The sequence below is a fragment of the Cervus elaphus genome, chromosome 12 (assembly GCF_910594005.1).
Source record: "Cervus elaphus chromosome 12, mCerEla1.1, whole genome shotgun sequence".
NCBI classification, from domain to species: domain Eukaryota; kingdom Metazoa; phylum Chordata; class Mammalia; order Artiodactyla; family Cervidae; genus Cervus; species Cervus elaphus.
This window is the reverse complement of record NC_057826.1, coordinates 62,561,651-62,584,097: the sequence shown is the minus strand read 5'-3', so window position 1 is coordinate 62,584,097 and position 22,447 is coordinate 62,561,651. Positions and strand designations below refer to the sequence as shown.

General features: G+C 36.4%; 1 protein-coding gene across 2 annotated transcripts in view; it reads right to left on the bottom strand.

The window, feature by feature from the left end:
* Positions 1-22,447, bottom strand: part of UBR1 (ubiquitin protein ligase E3 component n-recognin 1) — a 135,207-nt gene that overhangs the window by 12,929 nt on the left and 99,831 nt on the right. For both annotated transcript variants that reach the window (XM_043919189.1, XM_043919190.1), the window contains exons 37-44: positions 21,717-21,813; positions 17,471-17,538; positions 16,343-16,493; positions 12,214-12,301; positions 10,932-11,065; positions 9,384-9,492; positions 6,050-6,106; positions 4,167-4,244 (exon numbers count right to left, since the gene is read on the bottom strand). In XM_043919189.1, coding sequence (XP_043775124.1) covers positions 4,167-4,244; positions 6,050-6,106; positions 9,384-9,492; positions 10,932-11,065; positions 12,214-12,301; positions 16,343-16,493; positions 17,471-17,538; positions 21,717-21,813 — 782 coding nt within the window. The remainder of the gene's footprint in view (positions 1-4,166; positions 4,245-6,049; positions 6,107-9,383; positions 9,493-10,931; positions 11,066-12,213; positions 12,302-16,342; positions 16,494-17,470; positions 17,539-21,716; positions 21,814-22,447) is intronic.

The following is a 22,447-nucleotide window of genomic DNA, read 5'->3' as shown; positions in this document are numbered from 1 at the left end:
GATTCATGGACCTAACATTCCATGTTACTATTCAATTCCAGGTTCCTCTGTAGGTTCCTAGTGAATTTTTTTTCCCCCCTAGTGAATTTTAAGGTAAGGCAACTGAAATTACGGAGTCAGAGGAGTGGACCAATAAAAAAGGATGAAGAAAAAGGAACAGAGCCTGAGGTATTAATGGAACACCATCATGCATAATAATATACACATGCATTACAGAAGTCCAAGATAAATAGAGAGGAAAGAAAATTTGAAGAAATACAAATAATGGCTAACAACTTCCCAAATATGTTGAAATATGAGAGTCTACACATCCAAATATCAAACTGAATTAGAAGCAGGATAAATTCAGAGATCCACACTTAGGCACGTTATAACCAAACTGTTAAAAGCCAGGACAAAGAGAGATGTTTGAAAGCAGCTAAAGAGAAGCAACTTATCCCACACAAGAGATCCTCAATAAAATCAACTGCTGGTTTCTCATCAGAAACCATGGAGGCTAGAAAATAGTATGATGATACATTAATGTGCTCAAACTAAAAAAACTATCAACCAAGAATCTGATATCTGGCAAAACAATCCTTTAAAAATAAGGAAGAAATTAAGACATTTCCATACTAGTCCACTGTTAGCAGGTCTGTCCTATAAGAAATCCTAAAGAGAGTTCTTCATGGTAAAGCAAAAGAACATGAAAGGTAACTTGAAGGTAAAAAACAGATAACTGGTAAAGGTAAAAAAAGCTATCATAAAAGCTAATATTATTGTAATTTTTGATACAAAACTCCTTTTTGTTGCCTGTATGATTTAAAAGGCAAATACATAAAACAATCATTACAAATCTATGTTAACAGGCATATAGTGTATAAAAATGTTAAATCTGTGATTTCAACAATAATAAGAGGAGAGAAAGAATCAGGAAGAAAGAGAGTTAATGTATGCTATAGAAATTAAGTTGGAATTAATTCAAACTAAACTTGGGTTGTCATCCCTATGGATACCCAGCAAAGTTGCAGGGTACAAGATCAACAGACAAAAATCAGTTGTGCTTAAATACATTAGCTATGAACAATCCAAAAAGGAAATTAAGAAGACAATTTCATTTGTAATAGCATTCAAAACAATAAAATACCTTGGAATAAATGCAACCAAGGATGAAAAGTCTTGTGCTCTGAAAACTACAAAACATCACTGAATAAAAGTAAAGAAGGCTTAAGCATGGAAGGCATCCATGCTCACGAACTAGAAGGCTTAATGCTTACTGTTAAGAAGACAACACTCCAGAAAGTGATCTACAGATTAATGCAATCTCTATTAAAATCCCAATTGCCTCTTTTGCAGAAAAGAAAAAGTCAGTTCTCAAATTCCAATGTAACTGCACATGACCTCCAAGTAGTCAAAATAATAATGAAAAAGAAAAACAAATTTGGAAAGCTCTTATGTTACAATTTCAGAACTTACTTCAAAGCTACAGTAATTACAATGATGTGGTACTAGCATAAGGATAGATATATAGACCGATGGAACAGAACTGAGAATCCAGAAATAAAATCAAATATCTATGACCAACTGATTTTTAAAGTAGGTGCCAGACTATTTAATGAGAGGGCAACAACAGTCTTCAGAAAATGATGCTGGGACAACTGGAAACCAGATGAAAAAAAGAATGAAGTCGTACCTCCTACTTTATTTGAAAAATTAATTCCAAACGGATCTACAGCCAAAATAGAAAAACTAAAAGTATATAATTATTTGGAAAAAACATAGGGATATATCGTCATGACTTCACATTTGGCAACAAATTATTATACCAACAGCATAAGCAACAAAAGAAAAAATATAAAGTGGACTTTTCTATATCAAAGGACGTTATGAAGAATATGAAAACAACTTACAGGAGAAAATATCTGCAAATTAAAGTCTGGTAAGGGTTTAATACTCAGAAAATAAAAACAACTCTTAAAACTCAACAACTAAAAGAAACAATTATAAAATGGGCAAAAAACTTGAACACACATTTCTTCCAAGAACATACACAGATACATAACAAGAACACAAAAAAATGTTCCACATCACTGGTCATCAAGGAAATGTGTATCAAACCACAGTGAGCTACCATTTTTTCACCCACTAGGATGGCTTTAGTTAAAAAAACAAATAAACAGAAAATAGCAAGTGTTGATGAGAATATGGAGAAACAGGGGCCCTCATACATTCTGGTGCAAGTGTAAAATGGTGCAGTCATTGTGGAAGACAGTTTAGTGGTTCCTCGAAACATTAAACACAGGATTACCATAATGATCCAACATACCACTCCTAGGAATATATATACCCAAGAAAAATTAAAATATGTGTCCAACCAGAAACTTGCACATGATTATTTATAGTAGCATTGTTCATAACAGTCTAAAGAGGGAAACCACCTAAATGCTCATCAATGGATGAACAGATTAATAAATTTTGGTGTACACATACAAAGGATTATTTATCCAAGAAAGAAATGAAATACTGATACACCCTACAACTTGGATGAACCTTAAAGGGATGTTAATTGAAAAAATCCAGACACAAAATGCCGGGAGCCAGCACACGAGATCCTACCCATGACAAGGTCATGAGGGAGAAAACCTGACGGGCAAGGCGGATCAGGTTTTCAAGGATTCCAAAAAGGCTAGCTCACGAGATCCCACCCATGACAAGGTCATGGGGAGAAAGCCTGACGGGCAAGGCGGATCAGGCTTTCAGGGATTCCGAAAAGCTGCCCCAAAGCTGCCCCAGGCTCTCACCTTAAAGATGATATCTGTCTTTCTGATGCCTGCCTCAATGGACTACTCCCTAATTTCTCTGACACAGGCAGGAAGGCCTTCCCCGATCTCTTTCCAAATAATAATTAATTTAGAACTTTAATCTATAAGTTTTTAGGGTGGTGGTATTTTATGAGATTATTTAGGGTGAAAGGAGTGTTTTAATTTGAGCTCCTTTGCTGGTAGTTTGTTAGTCAAATGCATTTATGCCCTTGGTACTAATATGCATGATTGCTTATGATATTTTAATCATAGAATAGCATAAAGAACCTGATTATATAAAAGCCCTAATAGATATAGAGCATTTTTGAGGGATGAAGGAGTTTTATTAAAAAATATAAGAAAAATTATTATAAAAGTGGTTATTGGGTTAACGTTTGCTTTGCTGTGTTTTTGCTTTTAGTGTGCTAAGGTTGTGCTATGGTAACCACTGTTAATATAGTTATAGATCTAGAAAAATAAGAGCTTAGCCCTAGTATTGTAACAATGAAATAGTTGTTAATTATTAGCCAGGAGTGCTAGGCAGAGGCCGTCTTATTAGAGCCACAAAGTCTGTATGGGGTAAAACTTTTAGATAAACTTAATTGACAACTTTTGCAGAGAACTGATGTTGGTATTAACAGGGTCATATTTTTATTATGTTGTGACATGCTGGACTGTTGCCCTATGAGACTGTAACTTTTCTGTTAAGGTCACCACAGAAACAGAAAACAGGCCTACATTCACCTGACTTACATAAAATGTTAATAAGCCCTAAGGCCAAAAGATAATGTGTAAAGATTTATTATAGAAACAAAATACAGAAAGCATCTTGTTCTTCCTTAAGGACAAACTGACATAATGTAAACTAACCCTGTATAGACATGAGTGAGCATCTTGTATCCTGGATACACTCTGAGTGAGGGTATAAAAACTGTTGTCAAAAAATAAAGACAGACTTGGCCCTATCAAGGCTGGTCTCACGTGTCTTCTATCTCTCGCCGACGCCGTTCATCCTGAGGGTACCCCCTGGATCCTGCTGGGGCTGGACCCCGGCAACAAAAGGTCACAGATTGTATGATTCCTTTTATATAATGTATCCAGAATAGGCAAATCCATGGAGAAAAGCAGATTATCAGTTACCAGGGAACTGGGAAAGAACGGGATGGGGAATGATTACTTAGTGGATGCAAGGTTTTTCTCTGAGGTGCTAAAAATGTTTGGAAACTAGAGAGAAATAGTTACTGTACAATATTAGCAATACACTAAATGCCAATGAATTATACAAAATTGTATGTTATGAGACTTCTTCATCAATTAAAATTTGCTAGTGGTGGTATTTACCAAATGCAAGCTCAAAAAAAAAAAAAAAAAAAAATTTCTTCTTACCTGAAATGAGAAGCTTGATTTAGGAGGCAGCTATAGTCATCAGGAAGCTCTATCAAACTATTTCTTTTTCTAGGGTATCTAGAAATATAATTTAAATGGCAATGAGTAAATAAGCCCAGGTCAAAAACAGACCAAGTAATAGAAGGATGAATGTTTTAAAAATAATGAGAGAAAAATTCCCTGGTGGTCCTGCTTCCACTGCAGGAGGCACAGGTTCAATTCCGGGTCAGGGCACTACGATCCTGCCACATGGCACAGTCAAAAACAAAAGAAAAAACTTAGGGGATTCATTTTTACAATCCATAGTAATTTGCACTGTTGATTAGATTTATCCAAACTTTTCAGTCTAGAATTCCAGATCTTTCATTAGCTGGTTTCCTTTCCAAATCCAACTCCTACTATTTCCTAAGACTAAATTGTTCTATTATTTCTATACTGTCTAGGAAGTAATATAAAGTAGCAGTTAAGAACACAATCTTTGAAATCAAACAGGCCCAGTTACAAATCCTAGATTCTGACAGTCGACAAGCCACTGAACCTAATCCTGTATTTGCTGGTCTGTAAACTGAGAATAAGTATATTATGCTCCCTCAGTCATAAGGTAGACTATCAATTTAGTAACACATTTTGTTAGGGGGTGGGGTGAGGAGAGAAACATTAAATACTCATGCTGATTGAAAAAATGTTAAATATGAATAACAGTATCAAAGAACCTCAAAGGGCTGTTGAGAACTCAATTAGATATTGAAGCAAAACATAATATACTTAGTACCTAATACATGTTTGTAAGTGTTATTTTTCATCCTCACAATACTAACACAACAAAAGCCTTGCATGTATGCCCTGGGAAAGGTCATCTGAATAATATGAAATTATTATCTCATATAAAGGTCAGCTGAAATAATATGAATAATACGAAAGTCTCTCCTTAAACCCCAACCAATTCAAATTCTGTAATTCCTTCTGTGTGCAGCAAAAATTATCTCCTCTAAGGCTAAACTTATATCATTAAGAATATTTACTCTTTAACTTTCTATTAGCATTAACAGTATATTCTATATATTATTACACTTTATCTTATTTCTTGAATTTATGTATATAACTACTCTATAAACTACCTATGACTAAAACCTGTATGTGTTATATATCTTTTAACTCTCCAGAAGTAATGTTAGTTTAGTACCATGCTGGGGAAACAGCAGATGTCTAACAGACACATAATAACTTTTGTGAGACTAATAGTCCTAAAATATGTACTCATCTTTTAAACCCTTCTTGGTGATGTGAATACTATTGCCTCTGAGCACAGGAGGTGGAGCTATAATCTCTAAATCACTAAAACTGGGTTATACATATGAGAGGATATGTTAGCATAGGTTTCAGGGAGACGGTAATATTTAAATCAGTCCTTGAGGAAGAGATGGATTTTGATTAAGCCAAAACTTAAAGGAGACAGGGGGGCTGAAGAAAACTTTTGTTGAGTAGTCTCCAACCATACAGAGGAGGAGATGGGGAGGAGGGAATAGTTTTACTTATATTTTCATTCTCAAAAGGAAAAAAAAAAGTGATTTACATGAATACTGTCACTACCCTCTCATTTTAATAAGTAGTAGCTCCAAGAAACCATCTCTTCCTTTGCCTTTTAACAGGTATGCATTAGCTTAAGAAACAGGAGTTGGTGGTGCCAAACAATTTAAGAGGGAAAGGACAGTTACTCCAAGAAAAAAATCAATTGTAGGAAGAATGGAATTTTCAGCAAGCCATAACAGAAATGTAAGAAGTAGTATGCTGAGTGAGAATGAAAACAGACTAGAAAGCATACTCATCAGCTAACTACTCTTGGAAACACAACTTGTAGGGAAGGACGGAGAAGTAAAACCAACCTGACTACAGTGCTTTTTTGCTTCAAACAGTTTAGTAAGGCAGGGTCTGTACACCACCTGTATGGGAAGCAGAGAGAAAAGCAAATGGGTCATCACGACCTTAGTGCAATATTCATCGAGCCATCCTCACTAAACCTCTCGGCCCTTTCTTTCCATGTGCTCTCTGCTAGACTTCTTTTACCTTACATTGTGCCTCTTCTTTCTTCTCCTTTTCTTTTCTCCCCTTCTTTTTTTATGTCTTAATATTTATCATCCCCCGTAGTTTATGTTTAGAAAAACATAAACTACGCTCAGTATTTTACAAGAGGGAATTTAATACCAGAAATTGGAAATAAAGGTGACAGAAAGGCTGAGAAGTCAACCAGGAGACAAAAAAGCAAGGAGGCAACAAGAAGATCAGCCAAAAATAGGAAGCTACTAGCCCTGCCAGGCTGGAGGAACAAAACAGTATTTTTGGAATGGTATCCTTGGAGCTAAGGGTCAGTGGTGTATCAGATGAACCAGTGACCAAAACCACTTGCACTGGCTAGGCACTATAGTATCCTCCTGTATGAGTTATCTTATAACTCATAAGGAATGCAGAACTAACAAGCTACCACCAAACAGAAGAATTCAGGAAAATCAAAAGGAGAGGCCAGTCCATGCATCCCACCAACCTCCCAGAATCTCTTTTGCTAGACTCCATCTTGGCTGAGTGATGTAGGTGTCACCAGGAAGGACCCTGAGTCAGAGTGATAGGCCAGAGACACCCCGTAAACTACCTCAATTACCATAAAACCTGAGACATGGCAGAACAGTTCTGAGTTCTCTTATCCTGCTGCTCTCCACCTGGGCGCCCCCTCCCAATAAAGTCTCTAGCTTTGGCAGCACGTGTGTCTCCTCAGACAATTCACTTCTGAGTATTGGACAAGAGCGCACTCTTGGGCCCTGGATGGGGTCCCCCTTTCCTGCAACAGGTGGATGCTGCAACTACAGCAGACTTGTCTGGTGGGAACTAGAGCCAGAGAAGAGCTATAGCCACTGTCAGGGATGCCCCACAAGACAAAGAGAGGTGACCTAAACACAGGTTTCTCTCTTCCTCCTGGCCTCCAATATCCTGCCAGTGCCTCCCACAGGCTGAAGCCAACTGACAACGGAGACTGGGAAATATGGCCTAGAGAGGTCAGTTCCCTGTCTTTCAGAGCAGACGATGAGGTAAGGCTTTGAGGCAAGCAGAGCCAGGAATGGCACAGACTTTGTGTTTCAAAGCTTGAATTTTTAACATTAAACTAGAATGGCAAGCTAAGAATGTATCAACTCCAACTATATAAAAATAAAATTAGTATAAACTACTGTGATTGTACTCAACACAAAGCATGGTACTGATTTTTTTGGATCCATCTGATTCATTTTTATCACACTGGAAATCAGACTACCTCATGAGAAATGAGGAAACACAGAAAAGCACCCAAAAGAAGAGATGAGAACACATGGAAAGGTGGCCAGAGATGGGCAGACATTCACACAAATCCTGACTTGAGCATGCAGGCCACAAGACGCCGATTAAAGAAAAAGGAGAAAAGTAAAGGGGAGAAAACTGAAAAGACTAAAGGAAATCATGAGTGTGATACTGTGACTGATAATGTTAAAGAAAGAGACGAGAAGCCACAAATGGAATTACTTGGGCTAAACCTGTGTCTATCAAACCAGACTGAACACAAGCATGAGGGCTGGTAGCTAGGAGATCTCACCGCGTTTGGAGAGTTTCCAGGTTGGGGAACACGTGTCAATTCGGGGACAGTGGTGTACTCAGTGTGTGTGGAAGTTCTGCTCCCTTTTCCCCATACCTTGCCCTGTGTATCTCTTCTATCTGGCTGGCCCCGAGTTATAACCTTTTACTGATGCCCCAGTAGGGAAAACGTTTCTCTGAGTTCTGTGAGCTGCTCTATAAATTAACCACACTATATAGCCTTTTGGTCAGCACAGGAGACAGCCTGGATTTGTGACAGCTAGGTTCTTTCTGAGGTATGTGATGTTGTCATGTTTTTAGGACTGAGCCCTCAGCCTGTGGGATCTGACACTATCTCCAGGTAGATACTGAGCTAAATTGTAGGACACCCAGCTAATGCTGAAAAATTACTTGTTGGATGTGTGGGAAAAACACCCTCCCCAAGTGTCAGAAATGGATGTCAGGATCTTTAATGGGGGAAACAGAGTAACACGATGAGAACTGACTATTAAATTCATGGTATATGTCGATTATATCTAAAAAAAAAAGATAGAAAATGGTGGTAGCAAAGATAGGGTTAGGAGACTAGAGATTTGAAGGGTAGAGAGTAAGCAAGCAGAAGGGTCTATTAAGTATGGGGGTACAAAGAAATCTTTAATAAAAGAAAAACACACTTCTCCATGGGAAATTTAAATGGACACATTTTTGAGTTACCAAATGACTTTTTAAAAAGTTAATTAATTTTTTTTATTGAAGGAAAATTGCTTTACAGACTTTTGTTGTTTTTTGTCAAACCTCAACATGAACCAGCCATAGGTATACATATATCCCCTCCCTTCTGAACCTCCCTCCCATCTTCCTCCCCATCCCACCCCTCTACGTTGATACACAGCCCCTGTTTTAGTTTCCTGAGATATACGGCAAATTCCGGTTGTCTATCTATTTTGCATATGGTAATGTAAGTTTCCATGTTACTCTTTCCATACATCTCACCCTCTCCTCCCCTCTCCCCATGTCCATGAGTCTATTCTCTATGTCTGTTTCTCCACTGCTGCCCTGTAAATAGATTCTTCAGTATCATTTTTCTAGATTCTGTATATATGTGTTAGAATATGATATTTATCTTTCTCTTTCTGACTCACTTCACTCTGTATAATAAGTTCTAGGTTCACCCACCTCATTAGAACTGACTCAAAGGCGTTCCTTTTTATGGCTGAGTAATATTACATTGTGACTTTTATTACCTCCTCAGTTACCTTTCTAAGATATGTGCTACCATGAGATACGCTACTATTGCTGCCCCACTCTGGGTTCTTCTGATGCTTAACTGTGACTGTATGGTTGCTGACAACATGACTTATCCTCACTTCACCACCACCTCCACCCCATTTAAAACTGGGATGAGACAGCAGCTGTGAGGAACTTAAGCACAATGACTGGCAGTCATGGTGGAACATTGCTGCTGGTCTTATCCCCAACTTCTTCCGTGTGTGAATTAGGAACCTTGTGTGTTTTTGTTGTCTCCTTCAATCAACAGTAATCAATCTAAAAGCTTAGCAGGTATTTTAAATTTAAAATTTCCAAACTGTATAATAATCCAATAATGGTATTTTATCCCTGCAGTACCTCTGGAGGAGGGGTCTCACAGTATCCCAATATTTCTGGAAAAGCAGGAACAAATTTGTGGGTAAAGATAAATAGCTACAGAGTGCATTGTACTCTCCTTCTGCAGCATCTACAAGAAAACAAAAATATATTTAATAAGTACATTATTCTTACCTGGTCATCCTGTGTCTAGAGTTTCTTCACTGTTTATGCTCATTTCTATATTCTGCCTATACAGAGTATACTTTGTACTCTGTAAAATTGTGGGTGACAAATAAGACACAGTGATCCTTTTAAATCTGATTTGAGTCATTCTCCTGATCAGACTTCTCCTACGTCAAACCACACCCAAAAGACAAAATACAAAAGTGCTTATCGTGGCATAAAGGCCACGATCTGACTTCATCTGATCTGACTTCATCTCTGACATCATCTGACTTCATCAGACCTGATCTGACTTCATCTCTTACCTGCCTCCCCCTGTTCATTAAGCTTCAGTCACTCATCTCTACTATTTTTTGATGACATCAAGCAAACGCTTTGCATTTACTGTTCCTTCTGCTTACAATACTCTTCCTTCAACTCTCCATCCAGTTCAATGCCATGTCCTTTTTGATCTCTCTGCTCAATGTCTCTTCACAAACATGACTCTGCCCAAGCATTCTCTATTCTCATGACCTGCTGTATTTTTCTTTGTAGCGCTTATCACCATTTGACATTATACTATATGTATTTATCTGTTGGCTTATATTTCATCTCCTCTCTAATAAAAGAAAGGACTTTATCTTATCCATTACCATATGACAGCACCAACAAGATAATAAATAATTTTTTAAAGAATGAAAACACAAATCTGTGCTGACAACCACTTGGAAAGAAAGCAGTATCCTATTTATACAGAATCAGAATAAACAAATCTACATCTAATGAGCCCCACTGAACAGAGTTCAAGATAAAGAACCCTGTTAAGGCTGATCTGAGAAAAGAACAAAAGAAAGCATCTCAGAGGAAATTTGATGACTCTTCCAAAATCTTACAAACCTTCTGATTTTTACCCATACAAAGCCACAAGGAAACCTTCTCTACCTTGATGCAGATTTAAGGCAAGTAAAGAAGAAAGGAAATTATTCTGTTACTCAAATACACAGGGCCTCGGTTAACACAACAGGCCTTTCCCAGCAGCATTTTATTTATTTCATAATAGATACAGTCAAATGTTCAAACTTCGAGAATCAGAGTATATTATAAAGCCAAACAGTTCTCTTTCTTTAAAGCCAACCAATCTTTGTAATTTCTTATCTGTCCTATACTTCATGAAGGCATTTTGTAAGCTCAAATACAAAATTTCTACATAGATAGGCGCTATGAATAGGTTTTGTAGATTATGAGGCTAATCTGGTTTCTGATCTCACCTTTTACCCACACCAGGGCAGGGGCACACATGTTTTGAATGAACACTGATAAAGAGGTGAGGAATAAAGAGGTGGTTTTGGCTGCTCTCACCCTTGAGGTTGAAGGTAACAAAAAAGTCTCTTATTTACTACTCTGTGATTTCATTTTCCTACTTACTGGTAAACAGTTCTTCAGGTGGAGTTACTCCAAGTAAATAGTGGAAAAACAATGCAGCACAGCGAAGATACGGGATGATGCCATTCTTCAAGGAGACCCATAAATACCAGCCAGGAATGCCACACCCAATGTAGCTGAGAGGCAACAATTCCAGAACAGAACAGAATACAAATCAGAAGAACACCCAGATTGTAAATACATCCCCTTTCAAAAACACATCTCAGCATTAAATAATTTTTTATGCATTAACGTTTATACATTAAAACAAAATATTTAACTAGCTATAGCTTCAGTCTTTAAATCTCCTAACAGCTTCTTAAAGCAAACCACAAATCTTGCATATTTTATGAGGTAGATTCTTAAGGCAAAGAACAACTTTTTTCTTTTTCTTAACCCTTGTAATGAAATGTGGAGCAAATGTACTTATCAGTAACTAACCAAAGCAGCTAAATTAGCTTAAAAAGTTTAATACTTTCCTGACTTCCGTATTAAAACTGGTGATTTTCAGGGCAGTGAAACTAATAATCTATATGATACTATAATCTTATAACACAAAGCAAGAATCTTAATGTAGATTTGGACTAGACTATATAGTTAATAACAATGTATCAATACTGGATCATCACTTTAACAAATATACCACACAAATGAAAGATGTAATGGAGAAACTGGTGGTGGGAGGGAGGAAATGGAAACTCTTGGTTACTTTGTATTCTGTAAACCTAAAACAGCTCTAAAAAATAAAGTCTATTAACATAAATACGTATGTATTCAGTACTTAAACTGAAAAAAAGTTGACTGATGAAGAAGATGAAAACAAAGAGGGAGACTTGGCAGCAGATGACGCTCAGCAGAGCACTCCATTGCACTTTTGGTTTTAACCTCTGTATTGTCAATATATTTTACATATTACTCACAACAGCCTTAAAAAAACTTCTAAGTAGTTAAGTGTATTAACTGTACAAACTGCTCTAAAAGGACAACCTATTTTCAACTTTTTACATTTATTTAAAGTTTAACTGCTGCATCTTGTTAAAATTCTATCATCTTTTGCCTATATTCCTGTAATAGTTTATAAGAATAAAGATGTATCAAAATTTGTTTTCAGTCTCAGAAACAAATGAATGGGAAATTTTTATTTCTTATTATTCCAAAAGCCTTCAACTGTTTTTTTAAAAACTGGAATTAAAATGGTTCAAGAGATACTGCCAAACAACTGAACAAAGATGTGGAATTATAAAAACAATATTGAGATAGACTGGACTAATGGGCTGTTACTCACCCACTTGTATACTGAGAAACTTCTGCCAAGAAAGAAGATGCAGAACGAGCCTCTTCACTTTCTTCCTGTATCTGTGCAAGGGGGAGGCCTGAAAAAGAAATTCTGAAAGATAAATCTATGAATTTACTATTCAATTTATTAGTGAATCCTCAATTTCAGAATTCCCTGGTGGTCCAATAGTTAAGACTGTCTACCAATGCAGGGGACACGGGTTCGATCCCTGGTGCAGGAAGATCCCACATGCTGTGGGGCAACTAGGCCCATGCACCACAACTACTGAAGCCCAAGCACCTAGAGGTCGTGCTCCACAACAAGAGAAGTCATCGCAGTGAGAAGCCCATGCACCACAACTAGAGAGTAGCCCTCTACTCGCTGCAATTAGAGACAGTTTGTGCACAGCAATGAAGACACAGCACAGTCCAAAATAAAATAAATAAATAAATAAAGAGTTCGGTATTTGTATATGACTTTTCGATTTGAGGTAAATTTTATAATGCAATAAAATACATAAATATTAAATGCACCATTTGATGAAGTTTGATAAATGCACACACTCATATAACAATATCTTTTATTTATTTATTTGAACAATATCTTTTAAAATTAATAAACTATTTTTTTAAAGCAGTTTTAGGTTCACAGCAAAACTGAGTGGAAAGCACAGATTTCCCATATACCTACTGTTCCCAAAAACCTACGGTCTCCCCCACTATTAGCACCACTGGCACATTTGTTACAGCCTACAGTGATACATCATTATCACTCAAAGTCCATAGCTTACATTAGAGATAACTCTTGCTATTGTACATTCTATGGTGGTGCTTTAGTCTCTAAGTCGTGTCTCACTCTTGCAACCCCCATGGACTGTAACCCTCCAGGCCAAGGGATTCTCCAGGCAAGAATACTGGAGTGGGTTGCCATTTCCTTTTCCAGAGGATCTTTCCCACCCAGGAATTGAACCCCAGTCTCCTGCATTGCAGGCAGATTCTTTACCGACTGAGCTACGAGGGAAGCCCTGTACATTCTACGGGTTTTGACAAATGTATAATAAGTTGTACCCACTATTATTGTATCCAACAGAATAGTTTCATTACCCTGAAAGCTTTCTGCACACTGCCTATTCACCTTTCTCTCCCCTAACCCTTGCCAATCCCCACTGGTCATTTTACTATCTCATAGTTATGCATTTTCCATAATGTCATATAGTTGGAATCATACAATATATAGTCTTTTCAAATATGCTTCTTTCACTTAGTTGTATACACTTAAGATTCCTCCATGTCCTTTCATCGCTTAATAGCTCATTTCTTTTTAGAACTGAAAAATATTCCATTGTTTGGATGTACCACAGTTAATTTATCCATTCACAAGGACATATGGGTTGCTTCAAAGTTTTGGCAATTATGAGTAAAGCTACTATACACACCTGTGTGCAGGTTTAGTGTGGACATAAGTTTTCAGTTCATTTGGGTAGGTATCAAGGAGTGTGACTGCTAGACTGCATGGTAGGAGTATGATAGTTTTGTAAAAAACTGCCAAATAGTATCTCAAAGTGGCATTGATTTCATTCCTGCCAGCAAAGAACGAGAGTTCCTGTTGTTTCACATCCTTGCCAATACGCAAGGATGTCAGTGTTTTGGATTTTTCCCATTCTAATGAATGTATACTGGTATCTCGTTGTTGTTTTAATTTGTCATTCTCTAATGACACCTGACACTGAAATCTTTTCATATGCTTATTTGCCATCAGGATATCTTCAGTGTCTGTTCAGGTCTTTTGTCCATTTTCAATGAGGCTGTTTGTTTTCTTACCATTGAATCTTCGTCCTTTGTATATTCTGGATAACAGTTCTTTATCAGATGCATCTTTTGCAAATATGTTTAACCAGTTTGTGGCTTATCTTCTAATTCTCTTGATAATAATCTTTTGCAAAGCAAATGTTCTGAATTGTAAGAAGTCCAGCTTATCAATTCTTTCTTTCATGGATTGTACCTTTGGTGTTGTACCTAAAAAAGTCACTGCATCCTCAAAATCACCTAGATTTTCTCCTATGTTATCTTCTAAGAGTTTTATAGTTTTGTATTTTACATGTAGGTCTAAAATCTATTTTTAGTTAATTTTTGGGAAATGTGTAAGATCTGTGTTTGTGTCTTACATGTGGGTATTCGGTTGTTCTAGCACCATTTGTTGAAAAGACTGTCTTTCCTCCATTTGTCTTCATTCCTTTATCAAAGATCAGTTGATTATATTTATGGAGGTGTATTTTGGGCTCTGTTTTGTTCCACTGATTCATTTATCTGTTCTTTCACTAATATTACACTGTCTTCATTCCTACAGCCTTCTAACAAATCTTAAAGTCAGGTAGTATCAGCCCTTTGACTTTGTTCTTCTCCTTCAATACTGACTTGGCTATTCTGAGTCTTCTGCCTTGCCAAATAAACTTAAAATTAGTTTGCTGATAATCAAAGAACAACTGGCAGGGATTCTGACTGGGAGATTATTCGGTTTATATTTGATTTTTCCAAATTTACTTTTGTGTGTCTTCCTTCTCATACTGAAAATTCAGTTCCCAATGGCATTAACACAATCACTTACTTGATTTAAAAATTACCTAAGATAATTTCAAAATAATAATATTAGTACCACTGATACTACTAATTGGGTTCAACCTAAGATTGTTTCTTTTAGTTCCTCCATTACCAGAATATATCCTACTAGGAAAGTACAGTTGAAATACTGTTTTTTAAAGTCACTAAGCAATTATTTTCTCAATATATTTCTTAGGTTCATTTGTTGCTTTCAACTGTCAAAAAATTATTTTTGCCATTCAGATCTTTTTTTAGTTAAGTATAATTAGAGTTCTAAGATCAACTACATTAAAAAAACATTCACAAGAGTCTTTGCATAAATTCTTGTACTCTTTACTTTGTACCATAGGTAACTGTTTTTCATTTTCCATTTATACTTCTGTCATTTCATTTATTTAAAAAGAGCAAATTGAATATACGTAAGCATATATATGCATAAATACACATAAAGTATCTTACACAAAGGTATTATACTATAACTTCTGCTCTGTACCCTACTTTTTTTCACTTAATATCTTAGAGCTCACTTCTTCAGTAGATCTTATTCATTCTATTTTATAGCTGCACATCATTCTAATATATGGGTACATCATAGGTTATTCAACCAAGCACCCAGTTTTTTGTTATTCCAAATAATGCTACAATGAATTATCTTGTGTTTATATTCTTTCATATTTCTGCCAGTAGAGCTTTGGGGTAGATTCTTAGTAGTGGGACTGTGGGTCAAAAGGTAAATTTGTATTTAATTTTGCTAGATACTGTTCTAAGATCACTTTAATTATCTGTCCTCTAAATTATTTGAACTTTCAATAGCCATTAATGACCACTGATACTCAAAACCCAATTTTGCTTTCTATAGAGAGCAGAATCTAAAAGGACAACTATATCACAATTCCATGATGTTATATTACCCACGTATCTTCAAACAAGGATATATATATATTTTCATCCAAAAAATATTCATTGAGTTCTTATTGGGTGTAACAAAAGTTGCTAAACATTTGAAACTTATAAGATTCTGAAATTTGAATGTTCCCTATTCAAGAAACTTACAGTAGGGATGCAGGAACAAGGAGAAGCAGGGAAAGGAGTGGAACAGCAGTAAGATATAACTATAAAATAAGACACCATGTGATAAATGCTATAAAATGAACCAAGTACTATCATTCCAGCTGGAGGGATCGATAATGTTTCATAGACAGGCTTATCAAAAGGCTCAGAGTATTTAGGCAGGGACAAACATTGGAGAGACTAATCTCCAACCCTGACCTTGAGGAATCTGAAAAAAAAAAAGAGAGGGAAAAGCAGATCCAAATGGCCTCCCTGTGTACCTAGAGAGTAGCTGCAAGGGAGAGAATCAGGTTGTCTAGCTAATTATTCCTGTCACAATTCTACCTTTCCCTTTAAACAGCATCTGTAAAGAAATGAATGATCATTCAATAAGAGACATAATACAGAATGGTTAACCACAAGCATAATTAATTTTCCCAGTAAATCATGGGCAAATGTTATTTACAATTAACAATTGATGGGAGCTTTACCTGTGTCTATGGTAAGAAGTATCTGAAGCATGTGTGCCATGGTGATCAAATGGAAGAGATAAAGGTGGTTATAGGAAGAGCTAACTGGTGAAGGCTGCAGATCAACAGCATCATCCCAGTACAAGGACGGGAATGCTAACACAGTACCCACCTATGAGAGAAAATCAACATCAACATGGGGAGCAAAAGGACCAACACAAGTTAATCTCATAACTAAATGTAAAGAATACAAGAAACTGCACCATGTGTGTTTCTAAATAACCACGATCTTTTTCCTAATTATTCAACAGGATATTTTAGAATATAATATACCATAAACAGAGGATAAAAGCCATCATCAAACAGATTTATCCCTTTGCTGGGTCTGCTTATTCTAGTTCCAGGTAATGGTCTCAACTCTGTGATTTTAGGGGATTCAACATTACAACTATTTGGGGAGCTCTTAAAATAACATTGATACATGGGCCCCACCCTAGTCCAACCAAATCATAACATCGGGGGTAAGGTCCAGTTACCAGCATTCCTTTCAAGATTCCCATGAGCAATTTGAAAAGACAGTGGTGACAACGACAGGGTAGAGGATACTGGCTAACCTTGCATCCACAAAGTTCATGATCCTAACCTTACCATGGCTCTCTAGAAAACTTGTCTTGAAGGAATGAAATCATCACAGAGATGGAAAAACTGTGCAAGAAATTCAAAACAGTTGTCACTAACCATAGGTGTTTTGGGGAACACCTAGATGCGCCCATGGCCTGGTCCATATCACGAATAATTAACAATTTTAAGACAGCTCACACCATTATTCACTGCTTATAATGTAAACAAGTTGAGAAAAAGGGGAAGGGGGAAAACATATTATTAGAAAAAGTCTGCCTATACAGACACTAACTAAATATAATCAACTAGACTACAATCTATTACAAAGTAAAGGGTAAATGTGGTTTCATTTTTAAAGTGATTTTGATGGTCTCAATCAAATCTGTATCTATTTGCAAAGGGAATGGAAAAAAGAGACTAAACTTTCAAGATCAGTATTTATAATCTTGAACAAAGAGCATAAAATTTGAATCAGGAAAACACTTATAAACTTGAGTGACTTAAAAAGAAAATTTACTGAACACTTACCAAAACATGAAATAGATCTATGGATAGAAGGCAAGGTGTAGCTTCTGATTGCAGGTTAGGAAGAACAACTGAAAAACAAACAAAAAACCTTAATGTAATTCAGCCAGTAATACAGCAATGCAGTTAAATGTAATACAACATACTAGCATCTAAAACAAAAATGTAACAGGATTATAGTACAGAAACTGAAAAAAAAAATACAGAAACTGATAAACTGGTCCATCACACCTTTAAGATATGGGAACCATAACTAAAGATAAACTAAACTGAGAAAAGGCTCTAAAAAGCTCTGAATGCAATTTAATGGTTGAAAGATAAGATATAGGAGGAAAGGGTAAATAAGCTAGGATGACTGAAATAAGAAATTGTTCGATAAGTATTATACTTGCTGAATGAAAAAGAATTACTTTTAAACAATGTTCTCTACCACTCCCTACCTCTAACTACACATTTCTAAATGTTCTGTGATACACTAAATATATGAACAAGTTTGGGGTTGGGGAGCAGGGAGAGCATGCAAATCGGGTAAGTGAAAGAGGATGGAGACAATCCTCCTGAACAAAACTAGACAACTGATGAGTGGAAGGAAATGCAGACAGCTCAAAAACTTCGCCTTTCTGATTTTGATCAGTCTCTAAATTCAGAAGTCAGGGAAAGAGTGACAAGGAAGTGAAATCAAGAATTCAAAACAATAAGTGTTTATATATATAAGTGTGAGAATTAATTATATTTAAATAAAGCTATCATTTGGTTAAAATGAAGGAGAGAAGATTGTTTTCAGACTAGGTCAATTTCTTAACCCTGAATCCAAGATTCTAAACAAAAAGCATAAAAGTTAAGAGCATGGGCTTTGGAGTCAGACAGAAATGGGGTCCAGTACTTCCTATAACTAACTGTCACAGGCAAGGTACTTGACTTCTCTAAAGCCTCTAGTGTAGACAGGATTGTTGGGAGGTTTGTCAACCTGTGCATTCAAAGTACTTAACCTGAGTGCGGCATACAGTAACCACTATAAACACTATTAATACTGGCTCTATAAAATAAAGCAAATACAGGGCTCTGCCATTAACTAGCTATGTGTTCTTTTTCAGTAATATTTCCAATACGTCAGTTAAGATGTTCATGACACAACCAATACTACCTACCTTATTTTCTTCTCAGTGTTAAAGCGTTTTGCTCCCAGGACATTTTAATAACTCCTAATTCCTTGCCCTGATTTATTAACTTTTCAGTCAGTAAAATACTCTGTCATCAAATTTTGCTTACAGGCAGTTGTGAAACTTTTTTGTTCCCAGATGCTAAATATATTTATTTTAAAAGTCCCCTGAAATCAAGTTCATTTTTGGCATGCATATTTTCCTCCACTGGTAAAATCTTTCATTTATGCCAAATTAAATATCTCAGGAAAACGTAAGTGATATAGTAGGAAAAGCATAGATTTTATGGTCAGGCTTGGGTTCAAACACTAGTTCTGCCTTTTACTGATTTTTACTGCCTTTTACTATGACCTTGGTCAAGTCATAGAAGTTCTCTGTGCCTCAGTTTCTTCATCTGTAAATTGGGGAAATGATAATTTCCTTGAATAATGGTGGTCAGAAGACATGATTATATAAAAAGATCCTTGTACAATGTAAGGCATCATTGTACAATGCCTGGCACATACATGGCAATGAACATTGTATATCCTATTACTACTGGAGAATCAACATGTTAAAACTATATTCATCATCTTTCACATAAAAAACAGTCTCTATTGTGGACTTCCCTATTTCTTCCAATAGTCTAGTTATTCATTTTAATTCAAAACTTTGTTTCTACCCATCCCAACTGCCTCCCTAATTTATGCTACTATGTGTGTGTGTGTGTTAAGTCGCTTCAGTTGTGCCCGACTCTTTGCGACCCTTTGGACTGTAGCCTGCCAGTTTCCTCTGTCCGTGGGACTCTCAAGGGAATAATACTGGAGTGGGTTGCCATGCCCTCCTCCAGTATGCTACTATATACAGATACATATGTTACTTCTAATTTTTCCTTTTCCCAACCCAATCTATACAATATCTAGCCTTAGAATAATATTGTTCAAAATGTTTCAAAAATTCCCAATAACCTAAAGTTCAAACTTCTCACTGGGGCATTTAAGACCTATTTTTATCAAAACAACTTCGTGCTTCTCTATTTATAGGTGCCACTATTCCTATCAGCCCTGTCTATTTGAACATACCACATGCTTTCCTACATCCTCAGTCTCTGTTAAAATTGTGCTCCAGGCTTGGAATGCTATCTCTGTTTCTCTCAATGTATCTTTATATACCCTGTTAGAGCAAAAAAACAGCAGAGCCCCCAGAGTGATCTCTTTCTGTCTCAATTCGTGAAGCACATATTTTTACCATACATCTAGCATTTGTCTACTTTATAGTGTGAGTTTTCACAGAAGTTCTGCTTCTTCAATTCAATCATGAGTATTACAATGGCAGGGACCATATCTTGTACCTCTACACAGAGTTTACAGCCCTAACAACTTGCAAATAAAGATGTTCTTGCTAATAAATTTTCACATGACAAACTTTTACATAAAGGCACAAAGATACATTACAGAGCAAAAGAACATCAAGTTTATTAGTTACTGTCAACTAGACATTATGCAGTATTATTTCAGTTTCTGCCATCTGTGATGATATTAGTCTCCTTGCTTGGTATTTATTTTGAGGTGTTTTAAACATTGAGATGGTTAGATAGCATTCACCAACTCAACAGACATGAATTTGAGCAAACTCTGGGAGATAGTGAAGGCATGTGGAGACCTGGCATGTTGCAGTCCATGGGTTGCAAAGAGTTGGACATGATTTAGTGACTGAACAACAATCAACAAATATTACAAATCCCATATCTGTGATGAGTGTAAAAGCAAGAAAACTGTTTGGAAATATTGGTAAAACAAGGTATCCAAATTATAACTGAAATGAAAACAGATAACAAAAATTAAAAAAGAGCAAAACCAAAATACTACTAAGCAAATAGGATAAACTATTAACAATAGGAAAAGGTCCTAAGAACGAGAAGCATGTGTAATATGTGCAAAATTCTGGGCCTGTGCAACTGATCAGTAAGAAGAAAAGTAAATGAAAAAAGGGAAAAAAAAATTTAAGTGTGTAGTTAGGGAACAGCATTAAGATTAGATTACTATTAGCATGAGGTTAATTCAGAAGATAGCTGGAAATTAACTTGAAAATATAAAGGTTAGCACGGTGGAAGTTCTAATGAAACTTAGGTGACAGCTTTGAATGGCGCCATGGAACCCCCATGTCATTAGAGTGACAGAAAGCTGCCCAGGAGAAGCTCCCTAAGAAGTTTGTGAGACTCAACAAGGAGGAAGGTGACCTGTTTCAACAGACTTTCAGGGTAAAATAGCTGCTCAATTTGGGGAAACAAAGTCTGTTTTCTAGCTAGAAAAAAACTATGCATGCTTTTAAACCTTAAAAAGAGTGAATGGCTCTCTTATTTGGTAGAAACATACCGAGGAATTGTAAGCTTAAACCTCTTTACCTGTGACATATTTAATTTATGAACAAAAAGACATAAAGTGGGTTTTTTAAGCTTGACCTATTTTAGATGCAAAGGAGCTGCTGTGGTGCAAATACCTAAATGGAAATGCAGATAATCAAAGTGAAAGTCAAATCATTCTTCTATGCATAACCTCTAATTTTTCTTTTTATTTTCAGAGTAAGACCATCACATGAGCTTAGCTAATTTCTAGCTTATTCAAATCTAAAAAAAAAAAAAAAACCCAGCTCAGCTGTTATAACCTGTCTCTCAAAGAAAAAGGCATGCATGGACCCACAGTCTGTGATTACCATAATTAGCACTTCTATCATTTTTATATGACTTTGATACACACCAGAAAAATGATATTTTAAAATGATCTATCCACATTACTGCTCTCTTTTCTAGCCATACTGAGATACTAGTGATTAATACTAAGGAAATTAGTGATCGTAGATGTTGGTGCACAAAGCCCTTGGGCAGGTATAATGGATACAAGTTGACAGCATTTGGAAAACACTTGGTTTTAAAAATAAGACTGCAGGTATTAGAGGGCAACCATGTATTTTGTTTTCTTTTTGTTTTTCCTTTTGTAAGGTTGTAGTAATGAGTGTCTGACATTAGTGTAGTGTGTTGTTTCCTAATACACTGCCAGAAATGCAGTGGGGAAAGACATGCAAATAACATAATAATTCCGAAAAGACTCTACCTGATAGAAGACGAATCAGATGTTTCCGTATCAGGACCTGAGAACAGGTAATCCTTTGTGCAATGGCAAACTGCATTAATGCTTTCAGACCATTATGCTAGATTGTAAGAGAAGGGAAGATAAAAAGATAAGTGAAGATGAAAGACCTAAATCATTCACTGTATAAACCAATCCCACTCTGTAAGAACTAGTGTAGACTTACTATATACTTTACATTACTGCAAATTTAGTTACAATATTTTTAATACTTCTAAAAAGTTTTATGACCTCACTGAATTCTGTAATAGATTTTCCCATGACAAAGTATTAAAGATGCAATCATCTCAATCTCATTTAAGTACTCATTTCCCCCAGAGTCATTCTCTTAAATGCCTGGCCTACATCATTCTATTCAGGCCTGTGTAAATACATGTCTTTGTAGAAATTCTAAAATGATGGCAGAAAATCACTGAATTCAGGGAACAAATCTTCTGCTTCCCAGATGGAAGGATGGGAACTCTAGGGAAGCACGTCGTGGACTCCAAGTCCCCTGGGCCAGCTGTCAGAAAATAAGAGGAAAATGGCTAGGTGAGTGGTCCAGGGAATCCTCAGTTGCCCAGTTTGTTTTCACAGGGCTACTGAGCATACTTCTTAAGTACTGTTTGCAGGGTCCCCAAAGTTATAAGGCTTAGGCCTGAGGCAGGAGTATAGTTACATAGAATCAGAATCTGCCCATGAAGGAGTCATGGCTT